Source organism: Platichthys flesus, chromosome 16 (assembly GCF_949316205.1).
Source record: "Platichthys flesus chromosome 16, fPlaFle2.1, whole genome shotgun sequence".
Lineage (NCBI taxonomy): Eukaryota > Metazoa > Chordata > Actinopteri > Pleuronectiformes > Pleuronectidae > Platichthys > Platichthys flesus.
In genome coordinates, this window is record NC_084960.1 from 4,320,657 (window position 1) to 4,333,566 (window position 12,910).

Below are 12,910 nucleotides of genomic sequence, written 5' to 3' on the forward strand. Positions count from 1 at the left end.
GGGGGGGGGGTGTAAACAGAGCACGGCAAATCAGAGACTGAGTCTTGGCCCGGACGTCCACTGTCGACGTCCTGCCCCTGAGGTTCTTCCTTCTCCCAACGATACAAAAAGACGTACCATGGTCTGGAAGGTGGAGTGCAGCTGTGTTAAGAACGGGGGTTTTGAAGCCAGCGCTAACACTCTCTTCTCCACCATGGTGCACTCCACATCATCGTCCTGGATCACCACATCCTTCTTCAGGATCTTCACAGCGTACAGCTCCTCCGTCCCCTTACGTTCCGCCAGCATCACCTAGAGAGGAAGAGAGAGAGAGAGAAAAGGAGCGAAACAGTAGACGTGAGACACAGGTAAATCCATCGATATTCAAAATATTAAAAGGGCAAAAAGCTTCGGTCTCATCACCTGGAAGGAAAGAGGGGTACAGTGAAGAAAGAGGGGAAGAAAGGGGATAGAAAGGAAAGGACAGGCGGCAGACAGAGATAGGGGAGAAAGGGAAAGCAGCGGACACAGTAGAGGGTTCTGTTAAGGTCAGGGATAAAGAAGCAGAGTGATAAAGAAAAGCTTGTCTGACTGTTTTGGGTTCGACAGTCACGGCAGAAATAACGAGACTAAGGACGGGGGGGGGGACTGAGTCATCACTTTTCAAGATGTCACCTGAGGAGAGAAAAACAGAAAAAAAGAAAGGTAGGACAAAGGGGAAGGAGGAGATTCAAGACTTCTTTACATAGTGTGATTACAGCCAACGTGGAAGTTCACTCCATCTGGAGTTCAGCTGAAAAACGAGCTCTGTGACGTCCCAATGACCTTTGACCTTTAAAATCAGAGTTTATCCAAGTGAAGGAATATGTTGATTGGTTCGCTGGGCGTGGGACATCATGCTCTAAAGAATGGGTCGGATCAAATATGAAGAAGGGAGTTGAAGTTGGGAAGAGAGGTAAGGACGGAGAGAGGGAGGGGCAGTGGTCTGGAGAAGTCAGAATCATATTTTAATTCATAGTAACAAAAATACAATTTAAAATCACGTTCCCATATTTTCTGTTGATGCTGATCCGTGTGTGTGTGTTTATGTGTGTGTGTGTGTGTGTGTGTGTGTGTGTGTGCGTGTGTGTGTGTGTTCGCACTCAGCAGATAAAGTGTCTTGTAGCCAAGGTCGGTCTCATTCTGTGGACTCAACCTTATTAACTCATCTTCCTCTCTCAGCTCCTCTGTTTGCTGTATCCTGTTCTCGCCCTGTTTCTTCACCACTTCTCCCCCTTCGCCGTCTTGATTTCTCCTTTTTCTCCCTACTTTTCTTTCCCTTTCTCGTCTTTCCTGAAAAGAGAAGAGAGCTGCTGGAAATAGCCGACCGAATGTGGGTCAAGTCTCAGCTCGCAGGTCGGCTCATGAATGTAAAAGCAGGCAAAGTAAAAGCAGGCTCTTGACCCAGCAGGTCGGAGGAGTTCATCTCTCTGGACTGAAATATGTATGGAGGGATTTTATGAGCAGCTGTGAATTTAAGTTCTGTGTGTGTGTGTGTGTGTGTAAAGTTAAACTCCGTGTTAGAGAAGAAAATAGAAATCTGTGTTTTATCTTAAGTTTAATCAAATTGGGGATTTCTCTGGGTTTGAACATTGTTGGAGACATTTTGAGGTATTATAATTTTAAGAATTGTTTAACACAAGAATGAAACCTATGTATATTAAACCACTTCATTTTAGATTTTGCAGAGTGGCATTAAATCTCATACTTTCAAGCATCAGTTCCAGAAAACTAACGGCAGAAACTTCTCTCTGAGGTTTACAATGAGTCAGACACCTGGTTTTCAGTTTCCCTGCTCGGTGAATTATCAGCACAGATTTGCAGCAGCACCGTTTCCACATGTTCGACTACTCGCCTGACTGCACGGCTCTAATAACAGCAGTCTTTAACGCTTTATCTTAAAACAAGTGTGCGAGCAGCCAGGCAGAATGTGGAGGTAGAAAAACGGCAGAGCCTTTTTCCATTGTGCGGCTAGCATGGTGTGTTTGTAGATTCCACCGGGCTAATTGAGTTCTGGGACCTCCACAAAAGGAACTGTCAACCAATCGTATTTCTTTTTTCAAGCACTTTAATTACATTTCCATTGTCAATTTGCATAAAACACCGGGTGAACCGTCGTGAGCGGGGGGGAAACGTCCACTGCTCAGGTTAAGTGGAGTTTTATTGATTATGGATATATTGAATATATCATTTGTCAGACACAGCAAGATGCCACGGTGACAGATATGAAAACAGCACGATGCTCCGTCAAGTGTCTTGTGAGCAACGAGCAGATCTATACGACCCGCTCACTCTTTGTAAGTGGCCTTAAATAAGTGTGTTAATGCTCAATGATGTAAATGGAAACCATAACATGTTCATTATTCTCCCAAAACCGGTCGAGAACCGAGCAACGAGAGTGACCTTCCGTCCACGGCCTCGCACAGGAGACCAGAAACTCAGCTTTACTGTTTATGTCCTATAAATATTCAGGTATGTTAATATCAAGGGTTAATTGGGTTCAGGAATCTACAGGGAGAGCAGTGCAGATGGACAGAAAGCTGTGTGTGTGTGTGTGTGTGTGTGTGTGTGTGTGTGAGAGAGTGAGTGAGAACGTGTGTTTGCATAGAGGGCAGCCGCAGTTCAAGAATCTGCACTATAATATTCAGCATTTAAGTTTTAATATCCATTGAAGTTCGATGTATGCAGGTGGCCATTAATTGAGCATGTGTGTATGTGTGTGTGTGTGTGTGTGTGTGTGTGTGTGTGTGTGTGTGTGTGTGTGTGTTGTGTGTGTGTTTGCATGGACTCATCCCATATGGTGTCAGTGTGACTCTATGTAAATACAAACTCTATGAAGTGAAATCAGAGAGGAAAGACGCCATCTGGCCTGAAGCGGATTCTGATGCCACCACAAAGACAAGGACGAGACCAGCAGCAGAGAGAGAAGACGCAGAAGTCTCCAGGTTTCACTGAAGGAAACAAAGGACGCACACAGACACACACACACAAGCAACAACTGTCCCATGACGACAACCAGATGTTGTTTCAATCATTTCAACCTTCTGAGCGATTTCACACACGTCACGATCTCGGTCACAGTTTCGCTTACACACACCGGCTGCTCTCACCGCTGTGTGTGTGTGTGTGTGTGTGTGTTGTGGTGTGTGTAACTGTCGGCCCTTTTTATCCAAGAAAAGTGGTTCAGGGTCATTTGACACAACAGCAGACCTGAGGTTATTAACTGTCATGTGTCGTAAATGATGCCAGTGTGTTTTCTCTGCTGACCTTGCAGAGTGAATTTACTCAGAGAAAATAAATGAAACCACACTCTGCTGCACTGCACTGTGTTTTATTGCGGTGGGTTGTGTTGTGTTCTTCTAATCGTCACATAGCATGTGGTCTATTCAGTCATTACTCTGACAAGGTGTAGTTCAAGTCTGGACCCTTTTTCTTTCTATTGAGATTTATGATGATGAAACTTGAGAATAAAGCTTTCGGCTGCAAGAAGTATTAATGCTCAACCGATAATATTTTTATATTAGATCAATTTTAACAGGATCATGCAAACAGCTATGTACCTCAGCCAGTCAGGGTGCCACACTTCAGATTGTTTCCTTTACAGGTCACAAACTAAAATTACCAATCTATCATAAAATCCGGGGATTGGCCCGTTTATTGGTCTGCGACACCGCAAGCAAGCCTAACCAGAGTCAGCTTAGTGTCCCAGCCACACTAGAATTCAACCGACAACCTATACACTCGTCCATTTGACCCATTCACGAACCAAAGTTCGACCGAGCTGCAACAAATCACTTAGGTATTGAAGGGCTGTCCGATAACAGTAGAAATCCATACGCAGACGTGAGGTTGTGTATGTGAAGCACTGGCTCGTCACGTGTGTAGTCATGACGGCGAGCTGCAGCACCTGCATGTGTACATGGGATACTGACGTGTGTATGTCATTATCCTGAAGCTGAAGGTCCAGGGTGAAACGTGAGCAGCAGCATTGTGATGCAGATGTCCTCAGACACTGGAGCAGGAAGCTCCAAGCTGAAGGTACCTGCCTCCCACGCAAACTCAGGAAGCATCAGGATAACACACACACACACAAACCAACACACACCGTAAGCACCTGTTTGTGTGTTTGTCTCCATCTCTTAAAAATGTGTCATTGTATCTTTATTTCTTTTATCAGCTGGTATTAACATCAGCTTTGTGTGTGTGTGTATACGATGTATTGAGTCTCACATACATTCCATCCTGTGTTTCTACAGAAGGAGTGTACTCATGCGTATCTGAGCACGTCTCTGTTTGTGTGTCTCTGAGGGTGTGTGTGTGTGTGTGTGTGTGAGTCTGGTATTCCGGTAACGATCGAGCCTTAACTCAGTCTCCCCACGTTGACGCATCAGTGTGGCTTTAAACGCCCGTTGCCATGGAAACAGGCAGCCAGCACACAGGTCTGGTACACAGACAATGGTCTCTCTCTCTTTCTCCCTCTATCGGTCACTCCCCCCCCCCTTCCCTCTCTCTCTCTCTCCACCCTGCTGCTCTGCCCTTCCTTTACCCAATTTTCTCCCTCTGTCTCTCTCGCCCCATCCTCCCTTTCTTTCTGTTTCTCGCCTCGATTTTCATTCATTCATGTCAGCCTTCCCTCGCCAAGGTCCCCCCCCGCCCCACCCTACCCACCCCCGCCTCCTCTCCCATGCTTTCATCCAGTCTGACGTTTTTACGTCTCGTTCAATTCATTCATGTCAACCTTGCCACCATCCCCTCACATCTCTGTCTCCCTCGCCTTTCATCACTCTCTGCTCTTGTCACGTCATCCTCTTCGCCCCTTCCCCTTCATCCATCTCTGTCTACCTGCGCCTCATCTCCTCCTTCATCTCTATCCAGGACTTTGTCTTTCTTTGCTTTCCTCTAAGCTCTGTGTGTGGATCCCTGTGTGTTAGATTAGCGAGCTCTAATAGTCGGCCAAACACAAAACACACAAATGCTCACGGAGGTATTTATCCCAGCACACAGTAAGAGCGCTGATATTCAACTGGGTTCACATGGGCCTGGCTGATGTATATTCTGCATTTGTCCAGAATGAATTAAGCCGTTTAACGGTGTAGAATACGAGAGGTCAAGGAAGTATACTCAGTTTACTCAGAAGGCGATCCGCTGAATTATGCTGAGTGCCCCCTGCCTGCGGGCCGTAACACCTTTATGGATGTTTTAACAAGTTCGTACTATAGATAATCAAAGAGGCACAGTTCATTTGACAAACAGCATCTCAGCTGACTGCCTACACACGTGTTGACACAGCAGCAAGACAGACACAAACACACATCAACGCCACGGCCTCACCTTGCCGAAGCTGCCCTTTCCCAGCACCATCAGAAAGGTAAAGTCATTCAGCTTCATGCGGTCCTGGTTTCCATTGGTGTCGAAGCGGGCCGCAGCATTGGCCGCCTTCCCCTCAATGCTCTTGCCTGGACCAATCTTAGCTCTCTAGATTGAGGAAAGAGACAACAGAGGACATGATGAGACAAACTGGTAAACACTCAAGGAGACTAGAGGCTGTTAAGAGGAATTTAATTATTTGTTGAGAGAAGAAAGTGATTTGTTTTCCTGAAGCACTTTTGTCCTGTTGGTTCTGTGATAATAACCTCCAGACATCTGATCGACTATTTTAATATCAATAGCTGATTTAATCAATTGTGATACTTTAGAAGTAATAATAAAGACCATTATAACTCTGTAGTTTACTTCATGTGACACAAGGAAATTTAATTTATCATTTGAATTATTTAGTTTGTTGTTTCAGTACAGACACAACCCAGGCGTTCGTGGCGTTCATATTGGCAAACATGAGGGGAAGACCTGGAAAAATCATTAAACATTTATATCTTTAACGTGCCAGACACAGAATGGCTCCTTCTGAGAAATACTGAAATACACGCTCCCAATTATCTTAATGCACGTTTTGTTGGAAAAACACAAAACAAAATTAATAAATTATAAAGTGAAAAGCAACACACACAGTGGGACTTTGACAGGTAAGCCTTAGGGAATACAGTCAATAGTTCAAACCCAAGATTTACGTTTCTTAAAATCAAACACTCAACTATTGCCTGTGATGTCTCATTTCTAAAACTTAAACTAAAAGCACAAAACAAAACATTTTTGTAACTCCAGAAGTGGAAGAGACTTATATGTTAATCTTTATCACTTTCTTCAATTTTCGTTTTTTTCCCTAATTTATTCTGTACAGGCTCTTTACTCCCCAGTTCACGCTTTCCATAATAAATGTAGCCTCCCTGCGAGTCTGCCACTCACTGTTCACTCATAACTGTCACCACTTCCCTTGTTTCAGTCCTTCAACCACTCTCTCCCACTCACTCCGCAAAAATTTGAACCATCTCTTCCTCTAAAATAACTCATTTCTATTTCATCTTTATAAATTTGGCCTGTGTCTCTTGACTCTCCATTTATTCATGTCTGTCACTCTCAATTTATCCGCCTCTGCCTCGACCTTGTCCTGTCTCTGACATAAGAAACTTCTATTATAATCTTATTTTCCACTTTGTTAAGCCCTGCTACAATTTAAAAAAGGATCTTAAGATATTTAACAGAGTGCCTGCGCACTCAGGAACAGACGTACGTGATGAATACATCTTATCTTATCCAATCTTATCTTAAATTGCTAATCCACACAGCTCTCCCTCTGTCCTGTGCAGCTGCAGTGATTTCTCCCTCTGCCTTGGAAATTGACAGGGTGAAGCATCAAACTACTCCGCTGCTCCCTGGACTGTTTGTTGTGAGCCGTGTGCTGTGTATGTGTGATGCAGCCATACGGCTTTCGACTCATCTACGGATAAAAGGCTCAATCTGTCTCCATCTCTGGTGACATCGCAGACAAACACACACACAAGCACACACACGAGCACACACACAAACATTTGCTAATGCACTTGTGCTCCTTGAATTCACAACCTGCATTAAAAAGAAAATAGAGAAACAGAGTTAAGGAAGGAAAGCGGATATTACCAAGAAGGAAGGTGAATGACCGAAGAAGAAAAAGGTATGAATGAAAACATCAAGAGAAAGTAACCTACCAACAATATATCACTTACACTCACATTACAGCTCAACAGGTTTCATTTGTGAATGCTAAATTTGCTAAGTAAATACAGACTACAGCTGTAAGATAAATATAGTACAAGTACAAAGTAGCCTAATGTGTATATTAAGTACAATAAGTACAAGATCTTGCAAACTGCACTTAAGTCAATGCACATAATCGACCACTGGTTGTGTCACAGCACCAGAGAAGAAAACCCACTTTATAGATATTCGTTTTCTGCTCCTTAACTTCCCCTGAATAACATTTTGAGTGTGAATGCCAATGTGTGTGTGTGTGTACACCCATGACATGCATTATTTATTGCTGTGACTGTCTTATATGTGTGTGTATGTGTGTGTGATTCTGGATAGGATGAGGAGGCGTGCAGGTCATGTTACCAAAGTGAAATCTCTCTCTGCCCGTCCCTGTGTCTGTCTTTCTCTCTGAGCTTCACCCTGGAGGTTCCCCCTCAAGCGTATGTGTGTATATGTGTGTGTGTATTAGTGTCTGCGTGTGTGTGTGAGATAGCCAGCCATCTCCGAGAATGTGTCTCAGTATACGTCTGAGGCCCGTGACCTTGAAGAGATGGAGGGGAAGAGAAAACAGACAAAGTGAAAGAAACACACAGGGGGAGCACTGAAGGTGACGGAGGACAGAACCAATAACTGAAGGAGAGAGGACGAGGCGGAATGAGGAGAGGGAGGAGCTGAAGGATAGAAGAACCATAAAACCTCCACATCCAGTCAGTGTGTTTATTTAAGAGTCTGAATATGATGATGAAAGTGTCCAAAAGTAACAAAAATCCTAAATCCAGCAACTTTAAAGCTCCACATGTCAATTTCTTGTGTAAAGTAAAAAATGACAATTTCGTATTATATACAGAGTTTCATTTCAACTTTATGGCAACATGAAGGATTAAATGTGTTTGTGCGCTGGACTAAGCCAGGTGATATGTTTCTTATGCTAAGCTAAGCTAACTGGCAGCTCCCTTTTTGCTATACAGACTAGAGCTATAGCATCGATCTCACTCATCCGACTATCTGGGAGAAATGGTTCAGTTTTGCTTCTGAAGCCAGATCGTAAAACACATCTGGAGCAGAAGCTGAGGCCGGTGAGGAAATGAGAGATAAACCGACTCGGAACACTTCCACTTAGCTCTGTGATCAACACATCAGAAAACGAGCCTCTGATGATGAAGAGGAAAAGAAGAAAGAGGAACAGTGCAAAGCAGGATTTACCATTCCTTTGCAAAATGTGTTAACGACTGGGCTTACTGGTCAGCCACACACAAACACACATGCACGCACGCACACACACACGTCTGGACCCACAGAGTGCCAGACCGGATGGCACTATAAGTGCGTCTGCCAACTGCTAACAGCTCTCCCAGAGAGGCTCTCACTCAGACACACAAAGATGCACTGTGCCCACACACACATTCACAAGCCAGCCATGCCAACACACACACTACCGTTACACACACACACACACCTCGAATTTCTGGCGGAGCTCCTCGTTGCCCTCCTCCCCCTCCGGAGGCACGGGGACGTTGAAGTACTCGCCCTCTTCCTGGGAGAGCAGCTTGAACCTGAGGAGAGAATATTTCCAGTCAAATCAATTCCCAATTCATTTGCACAATTTCAGCGTTTAACTGCGGCCATTAGCCAAGCAGCCGCTGACAGGTAGGGCAAAGTGATTTGAAGTCTGGAGGAATAATCAGCTGATAATTTAGTAATTCACTCTCCTTCATGGTGATGCAGACAGAGACGGGTCGACAGCCTCATCATCATTTCACACAATCAACTGAGCAATTTTCCTTATTGGCCCGATTACAAACTTATAACACAACCTCTTTATAGCTCATGGCAAAACCAAGATATTCATAGAAACAACTTTGCTGGTTTTTAATGCTTTAGTTTCACAGAAATCTCATATTTTTACCTTTTGAAAATAGATTTTTCCTCTTCTCACCAAATTCAAAGCGGGACCTTATTTTTTTTGTGATTCCAGATTCCTGAGTTGAACTAGAAACTTTAGGACCTTAATTCATCTTTTTGTAATTTATCCTCAGAGGGAACGACCTCCTGGATGTGCTGAGTAATAAATCTGACCAAGCAGCTCACATATACTGCTCAGCCAATACGTAGCCATGTGAGCCATTGTTAATACGGAAATAGTGATTATGGCCACTTGTTTCAGGAGCCTTTGCACAGCGGGAACATCTGAAGGAATCAAACTGCAAACAGGTTGCAGCTAAAGTAGTTTTCAGCTAACGATCTTCTGCAGGCTGTCGAGATGAATGAACCTCATTTTGCAATAAACACTTAACTTCTTTGTTTTTTTAACTTAAGAGCAATAATGGACATGAATTACACACAGGACAATCACCTGCAGATACATACAGAACTCAGCTGTTAGGCTCAAGTCACTGAGAATCCTCCTCCCTTTGGCTCCCTGTGCCAAGAGGTTTGAGGTTTTTAAGATACACACGTGTCGATGGTGTAAAGCAAAACACACACACACACACACAAAGGTTCTCTGAATATCAGGGTTTTAATGCCATCTCTCCACCTCCACCATTCCACCTCAAACGCTGGCACCTCATTAAAATCCCTGACAGGGCAGCGTCAGCTAAAAAGAGAGGGAGATAGAGAGATACAGAGAGCGAGTCGGAGAGAGAGCGGGAGGGAGGCTAGTGGAGAGATATAGACGCAGAGATAAAGAGATGGGGTAGAGATGCTTTGGCACCGAGTATCACCAGAATGAAAAGAGGAGGGAGCTCCAACTAAAGTATTTCTCCAGCAGCGCAGTAATGAACAAGGTCACCTTCACTCTCCCTCCTCCTCTACCTGTTCGGCTTCTCCGCCTCACATCTGTCCCCCCCCCCGATCCTCCATTCATCCCTTCTTTAATCTCACCATCCATCCACTCCCAGCTTCTGGAGCTCCGAGATGCCGAAGGACAGCGATCCCATGAAGTCGTTGCGACTGGTCAGGTCCCAGTCCCATATCTCCACCGACAGACGGCGGTCCTTATCATACTCCTTCAGGTGGCTGCGGGAGAAACGAGGACAATACATGATTGGATGTTGGCCAAAGGCCCTTTTAAAATATTTTGACATTTTCATATTAAAAGCTTTTTAACTTTATAGCCCCATGAGAACAGCCGGACTGCATATTTTATATCCTATAACATTTTGTGGACTCTGAAAAGTGCCTCGTAACATTTGTCTTATAATCACTTTCACTTTATTTCTCAAATACAAGATCTTCAGGAGTAGCTGTCTAGCCTGTGTACATCAAGAGTTTTTTATTTATTTATTAGATGGCAGCCTAAAATGCCTCTCAAACCAAGCATCTGCACACAGATGCCTGAAAATGCAAATCTCTGTCCTCTCACACGCAAACTGCGATGTGGCTTATTAAGAAAATAATTGGAGCCAAGTGGAGGAGCCAACGCCGAAAGCAAGGTTTTTATAAATATAAGGAGCCAGATGTTTTAATCTGAGCGCCAGCGGTTACACATGGTTGGAATGATGAGCATAATGTGATGCTCTTAAAACACTGCACCGAGCAAGTGAGAGAGATGAAAGAGGAGACAGATAAAATGGGCCGAGACTGAGGGAAGGAGAGGCGAGGAAAAAAGGCAAAGAGAGACAGAAAAATAAATGAAATGAGAAACCACCAAACGTGCTGTAATGGAGCCTTACAATTTAAAGGTCTCATTCCAGGTGGGGTTCAGACAGCACTTTATGGTCTTGGTCTTCTGTTTGCTCTCGCTGCGGGGGTCTGGAATCAGTTTGAGCTTCACGTAGGGGTCCGAGAGACCGTTGGGGTCCATGGGAACCAGATTCCTCGCCTCTTGGACTGGAGGGAGCGGGAGAAGAGAGAAAGGAGGACAGGTTTCATTTCACTTCACACAAACATGTCATCAACCCTGGATTTGTATGTGTAAATGTTAAATTGAATGTATTTATATCATCCTACTCTAGTGTTAACCACTCAAAGTGACACAATCACCCCTTCACACACACATACACACAGCCCTTCTACATAAATACACATCGAACCACCTCTATTTCAATTTACGGACGACCCGCTCGACCACAGAGGAGGAGTTAAAGTCACGGGTTCACCAGATTTGTCGGTAATGACCATGCAGACGGATGAAGGTTGTCACCTCTAACTCTAATCCGTATTTTGTGGCTTTCTATTATTGGGCTGTAATTGTATTCCAGACGGTATAATCCCCAAATGGGTTTTTAGTGTATATTAATAAGTGTGTACGTGTGTTCAGTTAATGTTGCTGGTCAAGTTGTGAGGTCACAACCAATTACCAGGAGCAGGGAGAATGCTCGCACACACACACACACACACACACACCAAATACACACACACACAGACGGATATTGTGCGTTTGGAACCAGAGTCTGAACAGTAGCGTGTGGGGGATGGAGCCGGCACTTGAACAAATCTCAGTGTGATAAGAGCGGCCTTAAATGTATTTAGCATGGAGGAGGCAGGGCTTCACATACAGGGAGCTGCCATGTTGTCCACACATCAAGGTAGATTCTCCAATTAACCTGACCCCGATCTGTGGGAAGGAAGCTGGAGAAACAGACAACGCAACTCAACACAGGTCTCCACAAAAAGCTAGGATCCGAACCGGCAACCCTCTACCTACTGCGAGGCACGAGATCGATTCTGCAGATGTAAAATGTCACGTTTAAGTGTGGTGTAATACCGAGGCTGCTTCTTATTGCCACCACAGTGCACCTGAGTTCACCTGAAAGGCCGTCTATGCCTACGATGTTTTATCTGTAACTGAAACTCACACACACAAACACACACAGCTCTTAGTGCACTGTGGAGCATGCAACACCCTCTTTTTTTATAAAACAAGCACTGAAATGAGAGCTCGGCAGTGAGAGAACAGCTCGAGATGTCAGCGAGAAGCGGTTTTTCTCATGCAGCTAAAACACTCGGCTACGCTAAGCTCTCGGAGAAGTTAACCACAGCACCGACCTAATGGCCGACATTAAGCCCGCCGCGGAGCAGGTCAATAAATATTAGATGATGCCTGTTAAAGTGACCATCAAATGGCGGTTGAGCAGAGCTACAAAGAGGGTAGCATGTCAAATGGTCTCGAAGGACAATTACAGTAAATACAAAAGTGTGTGTTTTTTTTGCGTGTCGGAGTTTGTGAGTGAAACGAAAGCGAGCAAATCCATCTGCATGTAGAGGTGTGTCGCATGCATGTGACTGCGTATGCATGTGTGATTGCATAAAACATGAGCATGTGTGGGTCTGGGTATGTGTGTGTGTGTGCTTGAGAGAGAGAGAGGGGGGGGGGCAATGCGTGTATTGGTGTCTACAGGGAGGGCGAGTGGAGATAAGAGTGCAGTAACAGCAGAATACTGGATGTGCACACAGCGGCGTGGGTGTTGGCAGTGCACCTTCTCCCATGTGAAGCAGCCTCCCTGGAGTCGGAGAAGGATTCTAATGTTTCGTCCAACTTCTACTTCCTCTGTCGGATGAGTCCTCTTGGTGAACTGGTTTTGTTTGTTGGTTTGTAAGAGCGATTACACAAAAATGACTCACAACAATCTCTGTGTAAGTTGGTAGAAGGATAAGGTATTATGAGTCAGGGAAGAAACCATTATGGTTCTGATGTGGATCTGCAGGCAGGTCCAGAAATTTTTTTCTTTAATATTGTGAGAGATTTTATTTGGGGACATTTTCCAGGGAATAATTCATAGATATTGATATAAAAAAAAACGGGAACTTTTGAGTTTTGGCAATT

At 44.5% G+C, this 12,910-nt stretch overlaps 1 protein-coding gene across 3 annotated transcripts in view; it reads right to left on the reverse strand.

Moving 5' to 3' along the window:
- The window catches only part of LOC133970868 (protein kinase C beta type-like), a 69,226-nt gene that overhangs the window by 22,861 nt on the left and 33,455 nt on the right, over positions 1–12,910 (reverse strand). For all 3 annotated transcript variants that reach the window (XM_062407978.1, XM_062407977.1, XM_062407976.1), the window contains exons 6-10: positions 10,818–10,974; positions 10,027–10,161; positions 8,600–8,696; positions 5,350–5,493; positions 118–291 (exon numbers count right to left, since the gene is read on the reverse strand). In XM_062407978.1, coding sequence (XP_062263962.1) covers positions 118–291; positions 5,350–5,493; positions 8,600–8,696; positions 10,027–10,161; positions 10,818–10,974 — 707 coding nt within the window. The remainder of the gene's footprint in view (positions 1–117; positions 292–5,349; positions 5,494–8,599; positions 8,697–10,026; positions 10,162–10,817; positions 10,975–12,910) is intronic.